Source organism: Melitaea cinxia, chromosome 9, assembly GCF_905220565.1.
Source record: "Melitaea cinxia chromosome 9, ilMelCinx1.1, whole genome shotgun sequence".
Classification (NCBI taxonomy): Eukaryota; Metazoa; Arthropoda; class Insecta; order Lepidoptera; family Nymphalidae; genus Melitaea; species Melitaea cinxia.
The window spans coordinates 3848325-3869313 of record NC_059402.1 but is presented as its reverse complement, the minus strand read 5'-3'; the positions used below and the strand labels follow the sequence as shown (position 1 = coordinate 3869313).

The following is a 20989-nucleotide window of genomic DNA, read 5'->3' as shown; positions in this document are numbered from 1 at the left end:
TGCTTCTATCTAAATAAATTCTGATAATGAGATTTCGGCAATGATGTATAAAATCGGCCTATAATTTATGGGGCTAGGGCGGAGGGGGTGAAGGGGAGGGAGGAATGTTGGTTTTTACCCCCCCCCCCCCCCCCGACAACTTATCGTGTAAACCGCGTGGTTACGGAGATATCGTGGTTAAAGTTTTGAGGTTGAATTTTTAAATCGGAAAAAATTAACCAAAGAATAACGCTTGGCTCCGGCGCTGCGGGAAGTGCAGTCCTTCCTCCCTTGCGTGCGAAAGCACGCTCACTCATGCTCCGTTCCGCAGCGGAGGCTGATCGCCGAAGGCTCAGCCGCTCCTCTACGCATTCGTTCGCGCGCTTTCGCACGGCGGGCGAGGGCTGCCATCCCTCCGCGCCTCCGGCTTAAAAAAACACTAGGGGTAGGGCAGACCAAGACCACGTGGACGGAGTGGGGTGCTCCGATGTTACTAATTTTATTAGAATATTATGTCTGACGCCTTATTTTGTTTAAAAGTGTCTATTTGTCAGTCGTTAAAGGTCAATTCGTATCGTATGTTGATCTTGCAGTAGAGATCGTTTTTACGTACATTTGTTCGAAAATAACGTGTGAAAGTCGTGGAACGGAGCATGAGTGCACTTCCCGCAGCACCGGAGTTAAGGTAAAGTCAGAAATAACAAAAATTTAACCTCCCATAAATTAGAGGCCGGTTATGTATATAATAACCGAGATTTCTTCTTATGAATATAGGATAAGTAGGTAATCATTTTTATAGAAATATAATTTATTGTTCCAGTTGGTAATAAACACAAAATTTATGAATAAAATTCTCTTTATTAAAGTTAGATCAGTGTACAAATAGTTATAATAAGATAAAAATATATAAAATTTAGGTAAGTAGTAAGTTAACACATGAGTTATCTTGTTCTTATCGTATTGAGTACTTCTGTGAGACCACTGTGTACTTTTAACACGCCTAGTCTCGTTTCAATCATAGTAAAGTCACTGAGTTCCATCTGCAAATTAATAAATAATAAATAAACGTTTTACACGCAAATAGTGTTAACTCTTTTATTCCGGATCCGGAAATACACACAATATATAATTACAAATAGCTAGATCACGGTTTCTTCTCTATGGCCCGACATATGTTTGTCAGACATCACTTCACTTCAGCCTATCACAGTCCACTGTTGGACAATAGGCCTCCGTTCGCGCCAAATATGGCGCGAACTCATACGTTTTGCTCATAGTCACCACGCTGGGTAGGCAGGTTGGTGACCGCAGGGCTGGCTTTGTCGCACCAAAGACGCTGCTGCTCGTCTTCGGCCTGTGTATTTCAAAGCCAGTAGTTAGATGGTTATCCCGCCACCGGTCGGCTTTTTAAGTTCCAAGGTGGTAGCGGAACTGTGTCCCTTAGTCGCCTCTTACGACACCCACGGGAAGAGAGGGGGTGGCTATATTCTTTACTGTCGTAACCACACATATGTAATTAATACATATAAATCACGTTATTGAAAATGTATAAAATTGTTATGATACTTTTCATAATTACTAAGGTATAATTAATAAGTTTCAATTTATTTTGTATTCAATTCATTTGTTTCTTCAAAATATCGATAAACTCCGAAACTGCTGAAGTTATTTTATTATTATTACTGGTCCGATTAGAGATATACTACTTTAGAATAATAGTTTACTTGCAAACGAAAAAAAATCGACTCCAATGAAATGAATCAGTAACGACAGTCGTTGGTAGCCAAAAAAAAGTCAAGTAAATACGCATTATTACACATAACTCAAAAAAGGTCAATCTCGGTCAAATTTTATTGGAGCCACATAACAAGAACTAGCTTTCGATTAAAACAATCATCACAATCGGTACACCCAGTAATAACTTACGAGGTATATAATACAACGTAGATTGACAAAAATACAATCAATTAAATACGCATTATTAGCGATAACTCACAAAATTACTTTTCTGATTTCGATTACATTTAAATAGAACTACATGACACGCACCACCTATCGATTAAAAAAAAAATCATCGAAATCTGTCCACCCAGTCAAAAGATCTGAGATAACACATTAAAAAAAATACAGTTGAATTGAAACCCTCCTAGTTTTTTGAAGTCTGTTAATAAAGAAGCCACGCATGCGATATAATATGTCAGACAGAGACTAGACCATGGGACTAGACTAGATGTCAATTGGTTAAAAACGAAATGTAGATATAATATAAGTAGATAGGTACTAGGTATATATTGATTAGATCATGTGTATCTTAAGTCAAATATAGCCGGTTAAATTCAGAGGAGTAGTGGTAAATTATCACATTAAAATCAAAAGCAAATCGTAGTAACGTACACCGTCAGGAGGGTCCTTGTCTCTTGGTGGAAAACGACCGTACATTCTTTCACAAATAGCGCACAGACCACACCAAGTTCTGTATTTTATTGAGCGTAAGTCAGTCTGCAAAAAAACAGAATTGTTTTAAATATACATTATATATAATATACATTACATATTCAATATACATATCTTAATATATATAAATCTCGTGTCACAATGTTTGTCCGCGATGAACTCTTAAACTACTTAACCGATTTTAATCAAATTTGCACACCGTGTGCAGTTTGATCCAACTTGAAAGATAAGGTATATTTTGTTTTGATATATGTAATTATTATATTTAAGAAAAAAAATAAGGCGATACGAAGTTTGCCAGGTCAGCTAGTAAACATATAAATTTCTAGCCTGTGGCTAGTTGTACGTAGGTACTTAGATCGACCTTTTACTCTAAAAAGAACTGAACCATTCACAATTAAACTTGTATAAACCATAAAGAACAAAAAGAAAGCTGATGTTTAGGATTAGGACACAGGTTTACACAAGAAAACTATCTCCAATTATTCATATTTACAAGCTACCATTATTTCGTTCCAAGCGAATGTTAGATGCAACACAGTTTATTTACGAGTTCCTCATAAAAAAAAAATTTAGCTACTCTAATTATTTGAGCAACAGTTTTTTTTTCTACAACTCTGTCGGCAAACAAGCGTACGGTTCACCTGATAGTGAGCGATTACCGTAGCCTATAGACGCTTGCGACACCAGAAGCATCGCAAGCGTGTTGCCGTCCTTACCCCCAATCCCCCCAGGGGATCTGATTATCTTACTTACCACAGGAACATAACACTGTTTGTAAGCAGTATTATTTAGCTGTGATCTTTTGTAAGGTCGAGGTACTACCCCAGTCGGGCTGCTTCAAATTTTGAGCAGGATATTTCCTGCTAAAAATTCGTGGATACCTAGCCACGCCACCTTACTCACCACAGAAACACAACACTGCCTGAAAGCAGTATTATATAGCTGTGATCTTCTGTAAGGTTGAGGTACTTCCCCAGTTGTGCTTCTCTCGATTTTGAGCAGGATATTTGCGGCTGTGCACTACCTCATTAAGATTCAAGACACTACGAATAAAAGTCCTCTAAATTTATAAACATTACAATTCGTAACCTCGCCAGTATCACCTCCTTCTATAACATCGTTTCTCCTGTAACCAGTGTCTAGGAGAGTCAGTTTAATCTCATCTGGAATGTTCTCGTCTTCCTCGTACTGCCCCCAATCCATTATGTTTTGGAACTGTTTCACTTGTTCCACTGATAGGATTCCACCCATCATCAGAATTAGACCTTCTCGTATATCCTGTAAAATATCGTTATGAATTGTTTTTGAAATGACGAATAGGAAAGTAAACTATACAAGGCAACTAAATTGCTGAAAATCCATATCTGGCTTATCAATAAAAGGTCGATTGGTGGGCTTGTTACATAAATTACTTAATATTTAAGACTATTTTATTGGTAAAAAAATATTAACTGTGAAGTTGATTAAGATATATTGTGGTCCCTCACACAAAGTCCGGATAGGATGATATTCTAAAAACTCTTTGTTTCTATCTTATATCTAAACTTCTGCAAGCAGCTGAGTGGCAATGGAGTTCAGTAAAAATGCTAGAAGATAGAAAATTTAGATGTGTTAGATACTAACCTTAATGGGCATTCTATATCCCCTCTGTCTAAACTTCCTTAAAACTGTCAGATAAAGCAGTTGTTTAGACTTCTTCAATACGACGAAACGTGCCGCATATTGCATTGGTGTTAAGGCTGTATATGAAAAAAATATTTATAAAATCAAAAAGATTTTAATGATGAAAATATCATTTGGGGATATGCATTGTATTTTGGCTTAATACTAATTGATAATGATTTCTTTTATAAGAGATAGTTTATAAAATATGTATATCTTATTTGACATTCTGTTATAAAAACAGTTAATAAAAAAAATGAAACGTTAAAAGTTATTTAAAAATGTCTGTGAATAGTAAGAAAATGGGAAAGACATTATTCTGTTTGGAATAGATTCCTTTAACAAAAAGAGGGTAGTTTACTACAGAAGGCAATGTTTTTCTATATTCCAAGGTAACAGAGTCCTGCGTCTTGTTCTGACGTGTTAACACTTGGTATGCAACCACAGACATTACATAAAAACACATGACATGACAAAAACATAACATTGAGCTGTGCATAGTTTTTTTTACCGTACTATCTTTTATTCGACAGTCTATTATTAAAACTTTTATAAAAAAAGAAGAAAAACTAAAAGTACAATCGTCAAAAATACTTTGTGATCCATTTTCGAAAAAGGAAAAGATATTTTATTTGGGATAGATCACTTTTAAAAAAAGGGTAGTTTAACAAAAAGCAGAGAAATTAGAAAAGGATCATCGTGTTTTCAATACATTCCAAGGCATTGGAGTCGATAGGTAAGCTGAACTGAGCGTTTTGACGTGAGAACACTCTGGGTATGTGCAGCCAATCACCCAGACTGACGGCTGGGACGCGAAGTTCTCTCATGAGATTTTGCATCTCTTGGCAGTATGGGCGTTCGGGACGGGTTCGTAGCGCTTCTTCTAAGACATAACGACGCTGGAAGATAAAAAATATTTTCAATATTACTTTCTAAGAAACGGACGGTCTTATTTCCAAATACGAGATAGGCGCGTGAAGTAAATTCTTCGTGCTTGGTGGTGAATGAAAACATTCAAGAAATTTACTTGTTTTTCATTATAAATATTGTGAAACGATAGGTTTATTATGTTAATTGATTATTAATATAACTGGATTACTTCCTTTCGCTTAATAAGATAAACTTCCTTTGTCTAGTTGTGAGACGTGTATAAGTTATGGTAGAATAAAGGTAGGGCCTAGCCACCTAACCTAAACCCATCATTTTGTTACCACGGATTAATAAAAAAATAAAATAAAATATAAAATAAAAAAAGGACTTATGGCACTACAATCTTATTAACAGATAACATTCTTGTACACATGCACACATATAAATTGTATTACACACACAAATTTTTAATCAAAGGATTATATTATAGTAAGTTTAAAAGAGACCTTTGTATCAAATTCAGTCTCGATTGCCTCTTCATCGACCTCTCTGTGCAAATACTTCAAGATGTCATCATCAAGAAACGAATCGGTTTTCCTCGTGACACTAGTCTTGATGACCGGTAGAACGATGTCATCTTCAGCGGTTTGACATATCGAGCCTCGGGAACTGGGGTTCTGAGAGTCTGTTCCTATACCTGCAATCTGAAAAAGTGTACTAAATTAAAAAAAGTATTCGTGAAAATTGCTTTATTTGATTTGGATGCTAATTTGCTATTCATTTTGTGTGTGTTGTGTATCTGGGTTCAAAGTTTACAAGAGATGGAAAGTGTGAGAGCGATATTGAAAGAAGAGTGAATGCAGGAAACAGGGTGAATGGAGCTTTGCACTCCTTTATGAGCAGTCGGAAGGTGTCTAACAAGGCTCGTTTGGCTGTGCATGAGGGGGTGTTGGTTCCGACACTCATGTACGGAAGTGAAAGTTGGGTGTGGCAGAAGAAACATGAAAGCACAATAAATGCAGTTGAGATGAGAGCATTAAGAAGTATGATAGGAGTTAAACTGAGTGACAGGTAAGAAATAGTGAGATAAGGAAACGTTGTGGTCTGAAAGAAGATGTAGTGACAAAAATTGAGAAAGGTATTCTTAGACGGTTTGGTCATGTCGAGAGAATGAGTGAAGAACGATTGACTAGAAAAGTGTATAAGGCGAGTGTGGGTGGAAGGGTTGGAAGGGGTAGACCTAGGCGGACGTTCCGAGACCAAATAAGGGACGTCTTAAAAAGGCCAGGTCAAGAGTACTCTAAACCGAAGAGCATGTATGAAGGGAATAATGAAAGTGGACGAAGCGAAAGCAGTATGTAAGGATCGTAGCAAGAGGAAAGAAGTGGTCTCTGCCTATCCCTACGGGAAAGAGGCGTGAGTATATGTATGTATGTATTTTGTGTCAATGATCAATCAATCTAGAATAATGTGGTTAAACATGCATAATAAACTGTTCTGTATCGGAAAATCATTGTATTGTTACAATTTTTCAATGGGAATTAAAATATACCTACCTAAAAGTTTAAAAGTTCATTAGATTGATATGTATGTTTACGTACATACATATTTTACCAGCATATGTTTCCTATATATTAATTTTTTTATCTATAAAGGTAATTTAGTTTTTATCTTACATATCATGTTACAGATTTTTAAATTAAATTAACAAACAAAACATTATCATACCAATTATTGATTTAATCACTGGAGATATAACGATCACTCAATTACTAATACTACTTACTAAATTATTGTAGTTGATAATACGTGATCACCTAATCAAGATCTCTTGGTAGGTAAATTAGACTGCAATGGAGCAAAAGTGGATGAATCGAGTTTAAAATCCCTTACTATAGAGTAAGAGCTTTGTCCAAAAGCTGCAAATTTAAGATTGATGGCTGTAGCGTTTTGGCGAAAACAAAAATAAAAATTTGAGATCTATGGACTCCCGGTCGAAACGAAGTTTCTTTCGCTTTTTAGTAGATTTTGGCTGTACAGTTATAGTTTATATTGTAAAATACCAAGTTAACAGAGTTAAATTGAAAAATTTCTAATAAAATATATTTATTTCTCTATAATGATTTAATGTAAAGAGTAAAGGGTATATGTTAAACGCACATAGCCGTACATGGAATAAATAAATAAAATTAAAAAGAAAAACAATGATAAATTAAACACTAAATGATGGATGCTAATTAAGCTAATAACAAATAAAAATTTAGCAACTGTATACATTTTATTGGAACGAAGTTCCTTACGGCAGACTTGACATTTGGCTGGGCGAGCGAACTGAAAAAAAAGTGACACTAAAACCGTAAGAAAAATATATAACGGAAGTGACGTAATATCAGTCACACGACTGTATAATATGAAGTTTGTAAAACTAAAATATTGCTAGTAAACTTTTTTAAAATTATTTATGTAATTTTATACTGTCGACAAAAATAAATAAAGCCATATGTTTTTTATTTCACTTAATAGTTTAAATTAATATTATTATTATGTTTGATTTATGCTATTTTACGGTATTTTTTATTTTCTAAAATACTAAATTTCTTAAATAATTTTATGTACTTAATTAAAAATCAATCAACAATATTAAAAAAAAAATCAAGAACTAGAAAATATATATAAAATTCAACATTATTTTTGTCAAATTGTGGTGCTTCTGTACTATCCGAAGGAACTTCGTTTTTATATGGTGTCCCATGACACCACATAATTTTTTATTTATTATAATTTTTTAGTTTTAGAAATAAACATTATATATTATAAACATTAATTGTTATCATGTACACTTGATAGCGATCGTTACTCACAGTAGGGAATATATCCGCCTACCCGCATTGGATAAGCGTAGTGGAATAAGCTCTGATCCTTTTCCTACATGGGGAAATAGACCTATGCCCAGCAGTGGGATATTACAGTCTGAAGCGTGCGTATTATTTCTTATAAAAATAAACAAAAGGTAAAATATTTTTAATGATCATTTTCAATCACAGTAATAACTGGTTTGTGATAACTAAAATATGACACATATGTTTGAGATTAAATTTTATACTATTGGAAGAAATGCGAGAAAAAGTCTTGTTACACTTTTTCAATCTCGCTCCCATCCCGCACAGTGAGTGTACGGCGAGATAAAGAACTCCTTTTATTCATATAACGGTCGGTAGACAAGTGTACGACTCACCTGATGGTAAACGATTACCGTAGCCTATAGACACCTGCAATACCACAAGCATCTCAAGCGTGTTGCCGAGCCCTTCAGGATTTCTGATCATCTTACTCATCACAGGAACACAACACTGCTTGAAAGCAGTATTACTTAGCTGTGATCTTTTGTAAGGTCGAGGTACTACCCCAGTCGGGCTGCTTCAAATTTTGAGCAAGATATTTCCTACTGAAAAATACGTGCCAATAAATGTTTTAAAGATATACCTGTGTTTCAGGGTCCTGTTGAGCTTGGGCAGCCAGTCCAGCTGAAGTCAAACGATCGCTGCCCCCCGGTCTACCCTTACGACGACGTTTACCCCGTCTCCTTACTTCGCCACCTGATATAACAAATATTTATAAACTTACATAAATTATATCATAATTAATTATAAGTTTATTGACTCCATCTAATAATTTCAATGCTAATTAATTCTTATCCGTACTGAAATATTAATAATCAAGCGCATACTCTGATAAGGTATCACCGATCAATTTAACTTAATAAATAAATTTAATTTTGGTATTGATTCTTCAATTACTAATAGTATTATACTTGTAATGATTAATTAATTTTATACTCCTTTGAAATCTACATATTATTAAAAGAGAGTCAATGTGAATTGTAATTTTTCTCTTCATTATAAAAAATTCAAAACTTTCCTGTCACATACATATAGAGTTTTGGCACAATTTGCATAAATTCGATCTAAAAATACTATACCAATATACTTTAGTAAGCAGAATCTCGTAGAAACATTGTTAAAAAGAGGTCGTAGAATAATAAAAACTAACCATTATGATGACAATGATTGCCTATTGTTGTTGTTTGTATCGATAGATAAAAGCAGTCAGGAGCTGAATTTAAAAGAAACACAAATGGCGTGAAGTGAGGTGAATGAAAAAAAGGGACAGAGAATGAGAAGCTGCAGCAAAAAGCTGAAAGACATCTATAATTGATTCTTCGAAATTCCTTTAAGTAGTAATAGATAAGAGAATCATAAAACAATATTGTGCTTTTGTATTCTTAGTTTAACTTACGCATTGCAAACTATAAACTCGGAAGCCGTGCCTAATTAATAAACAAAAACATGGATTGTGTTGGGTTGTTTATTATTACAAGTAAACGACGCGAGAGCGCGTGCCACAGCACGCTTGTTTGCCCAGATGAGAATAATTTAATATATCTTCTTATGTAACAGATCCTTACTGATATTATAAATGCGAAAGAGAAGTTGTTCATTTTGTGCCAGTTAACATTTTAAGACTTAGCAACAGATAGTTTAAATCAGTAACGGCCATGATAATAAGGTGGCTGCATTCCACTAAGTGTCCGCAACGCCCAGAAAGCCGTTATCGTTCCACCTAAGACCCGTGGTCATCGCGAGCGATCACTTGACGTCATAGATGACGTCACTGTTCGCGACCACATTGCCTACAAAATATAGGTGAGTCAAAGTTGGCTTTTATCAAAACATGGAGGGAATTTTAAAAAAACAACAGTCAGTGTCAAATTGTTAATGTTATCTCTCATTCGATTCTACAAATACGCAACGATAAATTCTCGGGAATCCATGTTGAATTAAGTGTAACTCCAATCCTCGCGAAACATTCACTCATTGCCCCCGCAGCGGCATGTTTTCACCATGACGTCATTTGCGACCACATAGCTGACACCTGACAGCGCCCAAATATGCGTTCCACTTATAAAACTCGTCGTTTTTTACCTCAGTAGAACGGCAATTTCAGCGGTCGTGATCGATGGCGTTGTGGGTTTTAGGTGGAACGCGCCCAGTGTCTTATTTTAAAATATGAGGTGTAGTTAAATACGTCACTATTGTCCGAATAAGACTTTAAATATTTAATTCGACGTATTTATTACATATCAAGGATTATATTATTTAGATATTAAAAAAGCGATTCTTCGGTTATGAGGTGTTTTATCCTAAATTTAATAATTTTATTAGTAAAAGTCAAGTGACTTAAAGTATAGAGAATAAAATAAATAAATATATAAAATGTCAGTGTTTAACATTTATTGTTTAAAAGAACTTACCACTTGATAAGGATGGAGGAGGAGGGTAGATCGAAAAGTTCGCGTCCTGACATACAGACGTATATTTTATTTTTACAATATTATCCTCATTAGGTCTATACACCCTTTGGTATTCAAATTTAATTAAAATTAACAAAATTGCACAGAGTGCGGTGATCAAATGTTTGTTTAAAAAGAGATTAACACCGAAAAAGATCATGATAATTTGAGGAAAACATTAGGGGGATCTGGTCCATCGTATGCCACTGTCAAAAAAATGGATAGCAAGAGAAACGATGAAGAGAGAGATTTGAAGATGACCCTCGCTCCAGCCGGCCTACTACGTCTACGAACGAAGAAAACATCCACAAAGTGTGTAATCTCAAATTGGAAAACCGCACATTGACTATAAGGAAGATTGCAGACACTATAGGCATTTCATATGAGCAAACACAAAATCACATCATTTTCAATGAACTGGGATTTTCTAAGGTATCCGCTGGTGGGTCTCTAGCCTGCAGTCAGTCGACTTTTTCAACTAATTCGTCTAACAATTTCTCGCAACTGTTTGGAAATGTTTGAAGCTGACCTGCGGGATTTAATTGTTTTGTTACTATACGGACGTAACCTGGGTTCATCACTAAACACCAGAATTAAAATATTTTTGTATGTAATAGGTTTTGTTTTCTTGTTGAGGCCGCGAACTTTCCGATCCACCCTCGTAGATACGTGTCGATGTTTACGGTATTGAGTCTCGTTTGAGATAGATATAAATGATAAAACCATATTTACCGTTTTCGTCCACATGCGCCATGTGTTCGCCATCATTCGACTCCTTTTCACCCATAGAACGTTGGGATGCTATAGCTTCGTTCTTTTTACATTCCTTTTTGAGTGCTTTACCTAGGTTTAACGCTTTGAGTTGATTCTGAAAATAAAATGATATAGAACTAGGTATTTACTGGTAAAAAAATAGTTTTAAATAATACTACTTATGTATTCAAGGTAATCAAATAGACGACAAACCATTTCAGTCATTAATTATTTATATGTCATAATCTATACTTATAACTTTGAAAAGATAATTTAATCGTGCTAATCTTAGGAAACGGATCGAATTGATAAATTCTTTCTGTACATAATAATCTATTTATTGAGAATATCTATATCTAATATATAAAATTCTCGTGTCGCGGTGTTTGTAGTTAAACTCCTCCGAAACGGCTTGACCGATTCTCATGAAATTTTGTGTGCATATTGGGTAGGTCTGAGAATCGAACAACATCTATTTTTCACCTCCCTAAATGTTAAGGTTAGTCCACCCCTAATTTTTTTTTATTTTTAGATACATTATTTATTTTTTATTTTATTATGATTTGGCGTTAAAAAATACATATAATCCTAAATTTTCACCCTTCTACCACCAACCCCTATTTCCCAATAGCGTTTAGCGGCAAGACAACGTTTGCCTGGTCACCTAGTATACAAATAAATAAAATTGGAGTGTCTGTTTGTAATATTAAAATAATCGTTTTTTACTAAATGCATATGGATGTTATTCACGAAACATATACCAAAACAACATTTTTTACAATTTTTGTCTATCTGTCTGTCTGTTTGTTTGTTCCGGCTGTTCTGTTGAATCGGCTAGACCGATTTTGACGGGACTTTCACTGACCGATAGCTGATATAGTAAGGAGTAACTTAGGCTACTTTTATTTTAGAAATTTATATATTTTATAACTCTGCGGACTGAACAATTACGTTATTGTTAAATTCCACGTGGACGAAGTCGTGGGCACAGCTAATTTATTTAAATAAATTAAAAAAAATATAGTACGCGGATTGTACAAAACTGAAAGTAGTAACTTTTTGATAAAGAGCAGCCTGAAAACAAGCAAATTTATACTCATATGAAACCATGTTACATAACTAGGGCTAATACGAGCCCCGATGCAAAATAGTTCGTCAAGTATGGAAAGTAGTGCAAAGCGTAAAATATAGAAAGTAACGCTTAATAAAAAGTAAACCACAATTTGAGGAACATTTTAAAGTTTTATTTTAACATAACTGAAATTCTTTCATGACTTTACATAACATTTACATAAAATAAAAATATATTCCAAAAAAACATAACGCAAAAGTATTCGTCTACCCTTGTCACTCTCGCAAAATAATTCGTCTACCACTTAGTTGTGTCGCCTTTGCTCTCGATGACAGCTTTAATACGAAGAGGCATGGTTGCAACCAACGCTGCTCACTCCTCAGGCGTAATTTACTCCCAGACAGCCAAGAGCCTAGCCTTTAAGTCGCTCTTCGATCTTGATGGATTTTTACGGAGAACTTTTTTCATTTTTCACCATAGAGTTTCGATCGGCGACAAGTCCGGACTGTTAGATGGCCATTCGATTGTAGGGACGCTTTTCGCCAGTAGCCATCTCTTTGTTGTCCTTGCAGTATCGCAGGAAGAACCATCCTGTTGAAAAATGAAGGAATCTTGATGCTTGAGTGACGGATTAGAGGGCAGTAAATTCTCTTCCAAAAGGTTTTGATAACTTGCAGAATTGATAGAACCATCCACAAACTGCATACCACCAACACCTTGTGCAGACATGCAGCCCCATATCACAAGAGACGCCGGAAACATCACTTTGCGTTTGAGACAATCAGTATGAAATGCCTCATCTTTGTTCCGAATCACTTTTTTTCCTTTCATCGCCGACTGTCACTTCGAATTTGGACTCGTTACTCCAAATGATACTACGCCACTGATCGGAAGTCCAATTTAAATTATCACGAGCAAACTTCAACCTCTTTTTCTTTTGTACAGCAGTCAACAGTGGTTTCTCCTTAGCGGTGTAAAATCCGTAACCCATTCTTTTTAGGACTCTTGCAAGTATCAACTGAGACGACGTGAGTTCTACAGCACGACGATTATTTTTGATAATTTTCTTCAGGATTCTGTTTTCTGCTGCACTTGTGATGCGTGGTCGACCAGTTTTTAAACGACTTCAAAAAAAGAGGATCCGTCGTTTATAAACCGATTTTGATAATTCTTTTTTTGTTGGAATGGAGATATCCCTAGTTTGGTACCCTGATAAGGAAACCAGGATCTGATGATGGGATCCCAGAGAAATCTAGGGAAACTCTCGAAAATCCGCATAAATTTTTACTGGGTGTAGCGATTTTAATGATTTTTAATTTAACCGAAAGCCGACGTTTATCATGTGGTCACATTTAAACTTCATCGAGTTCTGATTACAACTTTTTGAGTAATCTTTGATAATGCGTATGTAAATACCTACTTGACTATTTTTTCGTCTATCTACGTTGTATTACTTCATCATCATCTTCCTGCCCTTATCCCACTTATGTAGGGTCGGCACAACATGTTTTCCTCTTCCATTCGTCTCTATTATTCGTCACTTCAGTGCTTACTCCTTTCTTTCTCATATCCTCACTCACACAATCCATCCATCGCTTTTTCGGTCTGCCGATCGCTCTTCGTCCTTCGATATTCATCCCTAACATTCTTTTACCGACATAGCGGTCATCCCTCCTCATTACATGCCCATACCACGCTAACCTATTGCTCCTCATTTTCTCTGTCACGGGTGCTACTTTCAAACTTCCATTCCTTCTTAACGTTGTATTACTTGTCGATATAATTGAAGTCGGTTTTTTTAACGCGACATGCGATAGTAGAACAACTTAATATTTTATATAGATATACAAAAATAATGAAATTAGAAAAAATCTCACACAAAAAATTTCACACTAGACGAACTATTTTGCATCGGGGCTTGTATGGCATAATAATTTTATACTTATAGCTAAAATAGGTATATAATGATTATTTATTATATACCCTATCCTATATATATATATAGGATATGTGATTGAATTATTTCTCCTGTATAATAATATTTCTTTATATAATGTAAAGATCCCTAACTGAAGTAACAAATTACAGAAGTAAACGATTTTTAATATCTTTTTTTTTTATAAAATGAAATCTACATCAATCTGGGTAGAAGCGTACTCAATATTCCGTAAAAAAATTAAATACCTCGAGTTTCTTAAAAAAGTCACCACTGTCATACGTTACGTTAGTGTCTTTCTTAATTAGCTTTTTTTGTATTTTAACACTGGGTAGCTTGATTCGCTTCTGCTGTCCCGTAGTACCCCACGTAGTCATTGACAGAACTATATTAGACGCGCCGCGTTTTCTGCTTTTAGGCGCGTAATTTACAACGATCTTCGTTACGTGCATGAGCATGCAGTCACAGGGAGTTGTCGTTATACTCGGAGGTATTTTTAAAGGTTTACGTTTCACTCGCTTACTTTTAGATTTATTTAAACTCTCCTCATATCTATCTTTTGATTTATCTTCCTTTATTTGTATGGTTTTCGGTTTTCGCTCTTTTGGTTTTTGTTTTTTAATTTGTAATAATTTCGTCTTTGATATGATAAATGGCAACATCTTTATAACAATATTTTCGAAAGGTGTTTTCCAGATATGTACGACGATGTACATGTACACGACAGGATTGAGTGAAAGTAACACTGTTTAGTGGTTCGATTATTGATTAGCACTTATCTGTCGTAAATTATAACTAGCTTACACGGTCTAGTAACTATTTGAGCAGATGACTGAAATGCCAGGGTCACACAGATAATTTATATCTAAATAGACAGAAAATGAACGACGCGTTACAATGTAATTTATGGCTGGTCAGGCAACACATATTTTATCGTAAAACATAAATAAGACAAATCATATCGTACAAAAGCAAATGGAAATAAATATTTAAAATTTCCTTAAACGAGATTAAATATTTTCCAAAACGTCATTAGGAACTTGACCCACGTGGTCTAACTAGTGTTTTGATTGTTTTCATATTCGTACCTACAAGTTCCAGCGCGAGATTAGGTAGCACAAATACTCCTTAAATCAGTTTTTTTAAAGCAAAAATTATTATTTTGTAATATACTTTTATATGTATTCGCAGTTTCGCGCTGGTTGTACCTTTGAAGTTCGTGAGCGTGCTTTTATTACAGGTATAATACAACATCCATGTTGATACTAGCTTCTGCCCGCGACGAATATTCATTCGCGTGGAATAGGAACAATTCTGTCATACATGATTTTTGCGAAACTGTTTACGCAGCGCACGCAGCGGAAGCTCTCAAAAGGAAAAAAAAAACCCAGTTTTTGAAACATTTTGCATTGGTGCCCCGTTCTTATTAGTCTTAGCGTGATGATATAGCCTATAGCCTTCCTCGATAAATAGGCTATCTAACATAGAAAAAAAAAATTCAAATCGGACCAGTAGCTGAGATTAGCGCGTTCAAACAAACAAACTCTTCAGCTTTATAATACTAGTATAGATATAAAGTAATAATATAATCAGAACAGAAGATCACAGCTAAACAATACTGCTCTCAAATAGTGTTGTATTATTCCTATCGTAGGGTCGGCAACGCGCTTGCTATGCTTCTAGTGTTGCAGGCGTCTAAGCTACTGTAACCGTTTACCATCAGGTGCACCGAACGATTGTTTACCACCTTCGTTGTACAAAAAACTAAAATTTTTATACTTACAATAAGACAAAAGCTCCGACGAAATGTATACTAACACATAGTCGTAAAAACTATTTGAGTATCCTTTACACTCGATTGTTTATTTGCGTCTAATAAACGTTATAAATAGCATTTGTGTATGAAACATTTGCTTCGTATTTTGCTTTACGTAAATCAAACATCATGCGATAGGTATTATAGTACTTACCGTTTTAACACTTCTCACACTGATCGGTTCTTTGACAGTTCGCTTGGATAAAACTAAAGGAGACGCTAACGGCGGTAGTTGTTCACATTGACCGTTCACGAGGCGATTGTGAGCACTGGCCGAAAGGTTGAGAGAGGGGAGAGTTGACCTGTCATTGGCGCTCGGCGTTTGTCCGGTTGTCATCTCGGATGTTGCATAGCCGTGGTAGTAGAGGGTTTCCTAAAATTATTAGATTAGATTAGATGGATGGATTAGAATAAATTCAATATCCTGGATTTCAACGATAGGTAGCTTAGACTTCATTTTCAGTTCTTATTACAATACCTATATAAAAGTCTCCCCTTACCTATTATATAAAATATACCTAGGTACTATATTTAAGGACTTTTGTATTGTCGTATTACGTCGTATTTATAAGTCAATCTCAACTAAATAAACTCCTTTAACATTTAACAATGTAGGTACTTCCAATTATTTTATCCCGGTAACACAATATACCAGAATAGTCTTTAAAGTTACGCACAGTTTCACATCAGTATTTCAAATAATTTATATTAAAAGGCTTATGCTTCAGCCTGTCCCACTTCCACATATCCCACTGCTGGGCATAAGCCTCTTTCCCCATGTAGGAGAAGGATCAAAGCTTAATCTTCCACGCTGCTCAAACGGTTTTGTATGTCGTGTGTTCCCATTTATCTAAATTTGATTGCGATCTAATTAGTAGTTTTTGGGTTATATCTAATAATGCGTATTTACGTGACTGTTTTGTCGTCTACCTACGGTGTGTCGATGTAATTGAAGCCGGTTTTTTTTTAAACACAATTATGTTTCGCTAGTCCGTGGATGAGCAACGCTTGTAGTGTAGGTATTTGTAATTTTTATTACTTTTGATTGAGACATTACTCCAAATGAAATATTTCAGACCTTCGTCTTTTTTGGTTTTTAAAATGTAATACGATATAATTCTTAAATAACACAAATAGCTTCTTCTCTCGACAACATCGCAATACAGAATGAGTAAGCTTCACGTGTGTCACCGACGTCGAGCCGAGTAAGTTTGCGATCTTAAAAACCGCGTACTTTAAGTTCGCACGTCTATCACCCCCTTAAAAGTAAAAAAAAAAAATAAAAAATAAAGAAAATCGTTTTAGCGCATTCAAATAAAAGCTTGTTTTTTTATAAAGGTTTTTTACACAATGTAACGTTAACGTTAACGTTGTGTTAATAAGTGTTTAGTAATTTTTTTTTTACTTTTTCATAAAATGTTTAGCTTTATACAAATAAAAACAGTAAGTATTACTCGAATTAATGATCCCATTAATTTAGTTTTGGGTAGTAACGGAATCGATCACACTCACAAAAAACATTTGCCATACACATGTTTTTTTCTGGAAGTTTGCGTTTATTTTGTACATGTTTCAGGACTCTTAAGACAGGATTCTTGTCCTACTAGTAGGTGTTTGTTTATTTTGGACGTTCCATTTTTATAATGTTAAAATACCTGACTATGACATCTTCTCAAATCTAACACGATTGTGGTTCTTTGGTGCGGCTGATCTGGTGTGAGACATCGTCTCGACCCTCTTGACTTTCCACTTGCTAGGGTTGGAGCTGGAGTATGTGGTCTAGAGTCTGTTTCTGTATATCTGAAATTAGTACAATCGTTTACCTATGTGTGTCAATAACAATAAAATAAATAATTAAACCTCATCGCATATGAAGGAATAATGGTAAAAAAAAACATCTAAGTATCCAGGACGCATGGTAATTAATATTTTATATAAGAATACATACAAAAATACCATTCAAGAAATATTAATGTTAGCAAAATAAAATAATAGCTATAAGTTAGGTATCTACAAAATATTAATAAAAATATTAATATCATGATTATCTCCCTGCCCTTATCCCACTTATGTAGGGTCGGCACAACATGTTTTCCTCTTCCATTCCTCTCTATTATTTATCACTTCAGCGTTAACTGCTTTCTTTCTCATGTCCTCACTCACACAATCCATGCATCGCTTTTTTGGCCTGTCGGTCGCTTTTCATCCTTCGACAATATAAGTATTAACATAATTATTTCAATTACCTTCTGAACATGTCCTCTGTGACAATATCATGCGGTGTCCTATTTTTTTCTTTTTCGTTCTGATCTTGAAACTTCGTCAAGTCTTCTTGTAAATAATGACCTTTACCTTCATGAAACTGAAGAAAATATTATCTTATATATAAAATTCTCGTGTCATAATGTTAGTAACATTACTCCTCCGAAACGACTTGACCGATTTTTATGAAATTTTGTAGGCATCATTATGCATACCCGATGGTAGGTCTGAGAATCGCCAACATCTATTTTTCATATTCCTAAGTTATAGGGAGGTTAATAACATATTGGCAAAACAACGTTTGCGGGGTCAGCTGGTACATTCATAAATTTTTAAAATATTTATTTAAAGGGTTTTTGATTATTTGTAATTTAGTTAGTTTTTAAGTAGGTAATAATAAGGTACTGTATCGATATTTATTCCTTTAATATGTTTGAATTAATACTGAGAGTCGCACATGAGACTGATATCATATCAGAAAAAATAATAGAACACGGCAGTGCGGTACGTAGTCACAGTAACTGGCTGAAGCGTTTTTTCGATTCCCGCACATGAGAACTTTTTTTAGAAGTCACACAGGAGTTGGCCGTGGGCGTTTATGCTTGTTATTTTTTCGGAGCCCTGACACATTACTTACATCCAAAGGCATCTGAGTGTCAAGCGCTTATTACTTTTCATTTTTATACTACATTAAAAAAAACAATAACTCGAATAGGTTCTAAAGTTTACGGTTGATAATAAAAACGAACCGTTTTGTGTATATATATCAACCGGACATTGGTAGTCAAGAGGGATCAGCTAGTATGAGACAATAAAAATACCCACCCATGCATCTTTAGCTTTCTTTACAAACTCCTTAGCAGTTGAATCAGCCGGGTGGTTGCAGAGGACAGAGCAAGCGTGCGAGAAAGGATTGTAGAGACCTGCGTAGGGCCGAAGCATGAACGGCGCTGGCGTCACCTCGCATCGTAGCTCTAAATTAGCCTATTCATAGCAAATTCACTCATACATCGCAAAAAATTACATTTTAAATTATACTTTGCTTGTGTATATTTTAAAATAAATATCTTATAACATACACACACGGTCGTCGTTCCTATGATAAGCAACTTAATGCTTGTGTGACAGGTAACATCCGACTGTTAGAACTATTATTTTAAATTTACATACAAATAATACATATATAAATACAAATATTACACCCAGACTTAGGCGGGAATCGACCCCGCAACACGCGGAACAGAAAGCAGGACCATTACAAACTGCACCAACGGGCTAGTCATAATATATAAGACAAGTGCAATACCCGAAATATTAAGATAAACACCCCTTATATTAATCATTCATCAGTTTGTCAATACAAGGTCTATCATTATAACGCCCTACCTAAGCTACTAATAACAGACTAATAATTGAAGTTTGAAATTAGAAGAGGATATTAATTTTCGGCTATTATGTATAATATAGGTAGATTTTTTTATCAGAGGTTAAATTTTTGTTATTTCTGACTTTACCTTAATTCCGGTGCTGCGGTAAGTGTACTCATGCTCCGTACTGCGACTATCACGCGTTATTTTCGAACGTAAAAACGATCTTTACTGCAAGATCAAAATACGATACGAACTGACCTTTAACGACTGACAAATCGACACTTTTAGACAAAGTAACGCGTCAGACATAATATTCTAATAAAATTAGTAACATTGCGTGCTAGAATATAGGTTTAGAATTTCGAAAAATACCCAAAACCAAATCGGAGCACCCCACTGTCCACGTGGTCTTGGTCTGCCCTACCCCTAGTGTTTTTTTTTAAGCCGGAGGCGCGGAGGGCGTGCTCTTCATGCACGTTCCGCAGAGGAGGCTGGTCGCCTTCGGCGACCTGCCTCAGCCGCTCAAAACTAAAATTTAACCTCCGATAAAAAATCTACCTATATTGTACATTATAACCTAATTTTCTTTTATAATTTCTCAAACGGAGTCGCGGGCATCGACTAGTAAAGATCTTACATAAGAACGCGTTATGTTCAAATTTGAAATAATTTTAGATTATAATTATATTTTGTATAAAACACACATCGATAACTATGAAAATTATCATTACGTTATTATCAGTGATATATCTTAATGAGAATTAACAAAAAAGACAATTTACTATACAAGATGACTCTTGTCTATTTTAATATAATAACAGAAACTACTAAACTTGCATTTTAAAAAGATAGGTAGTGACACAAAAGTATGTAAATAAGATCAATATACTTAGTACTTACTAAGTCAGTTTCTTTTTGCTTCGTCAGGGCAGATTTTTGCGGCAGGGTAGCCAATAACCCAGTGTTACTGGTTAGTCCCATATTTTCATGCTTTTAGGTACTGTTGTTTGTATTTATCGATTAAACAATCGCTTGGTAACATAAAATTGTATCAAACTTCTGTTCTGTTTTAAAATTAAATTAATGACACTGTCAGTTCCTAATCTCCTTTTTTTATTAAATTGAGTTATTTTATTAGTAACTATTAACCAATAAGATTATTTAATAAATCAGTATTTTGTGTCCTAAGTACCTAAGCTTAAAAAAGAAAAAAAAAAAACAAACAACACGGAATCACACATTAAATTCCAATATATCGACCCATAAGTCGTCTCGTAGTAAAATTACTTTCAAAAGTTTTAGAAGTGATAGAAACAGATGTGCCTGTAAGTCTAGAAGTCTGAGTAGTTATTGGTAGTGTATAAAGGCTAATTCGGCGTTCATAATTAGAATCATTTTTAAAACATATTTCGGATGAATTTGACTCCATAAAATTATCACAAGCAAAAATAAGAGAAATCAA

General features: G+C 34.9%; 1 protein-coding gene across 1 annotated transcript; it reads right to left on the bottom strand.

The window, feature by feature from the left end:
• Window positions 1-817: 817 nt before the first annotated feature.
• On the bottom strand, window positions 818-20612 carry LOC123656419. Its single transcript, XM_045592106.1, has 13 exons — window positions 20428-20612; window positions 18983-19141; window positions 18142-18257; window positions 17551-17695; window positions 16050-16268; window positions 11042-11186; window positions 8452-8564; window positions 5475-5672; window positions 4811-4997; window positions 4060-4175; window positions 3526-3714; window positions 2374-2478; window positions 818-1019 (listed from the first exon to the last, which is right to left on the bottom strand). The coding sequence occupies exons 1-13, from the start codon at window positions 20506-20508 to the stop codon at window positions 921-923; spliced, it is 1872 nt and encodes a 623-aa protein (XP_045448062.1). The 5' UTR covers window positions 20509-20612; the 3' UTR covers window positions 818-920.
• Between the last annotated feature and the right edge of the window lie 377 nt (window positions 20613-20989).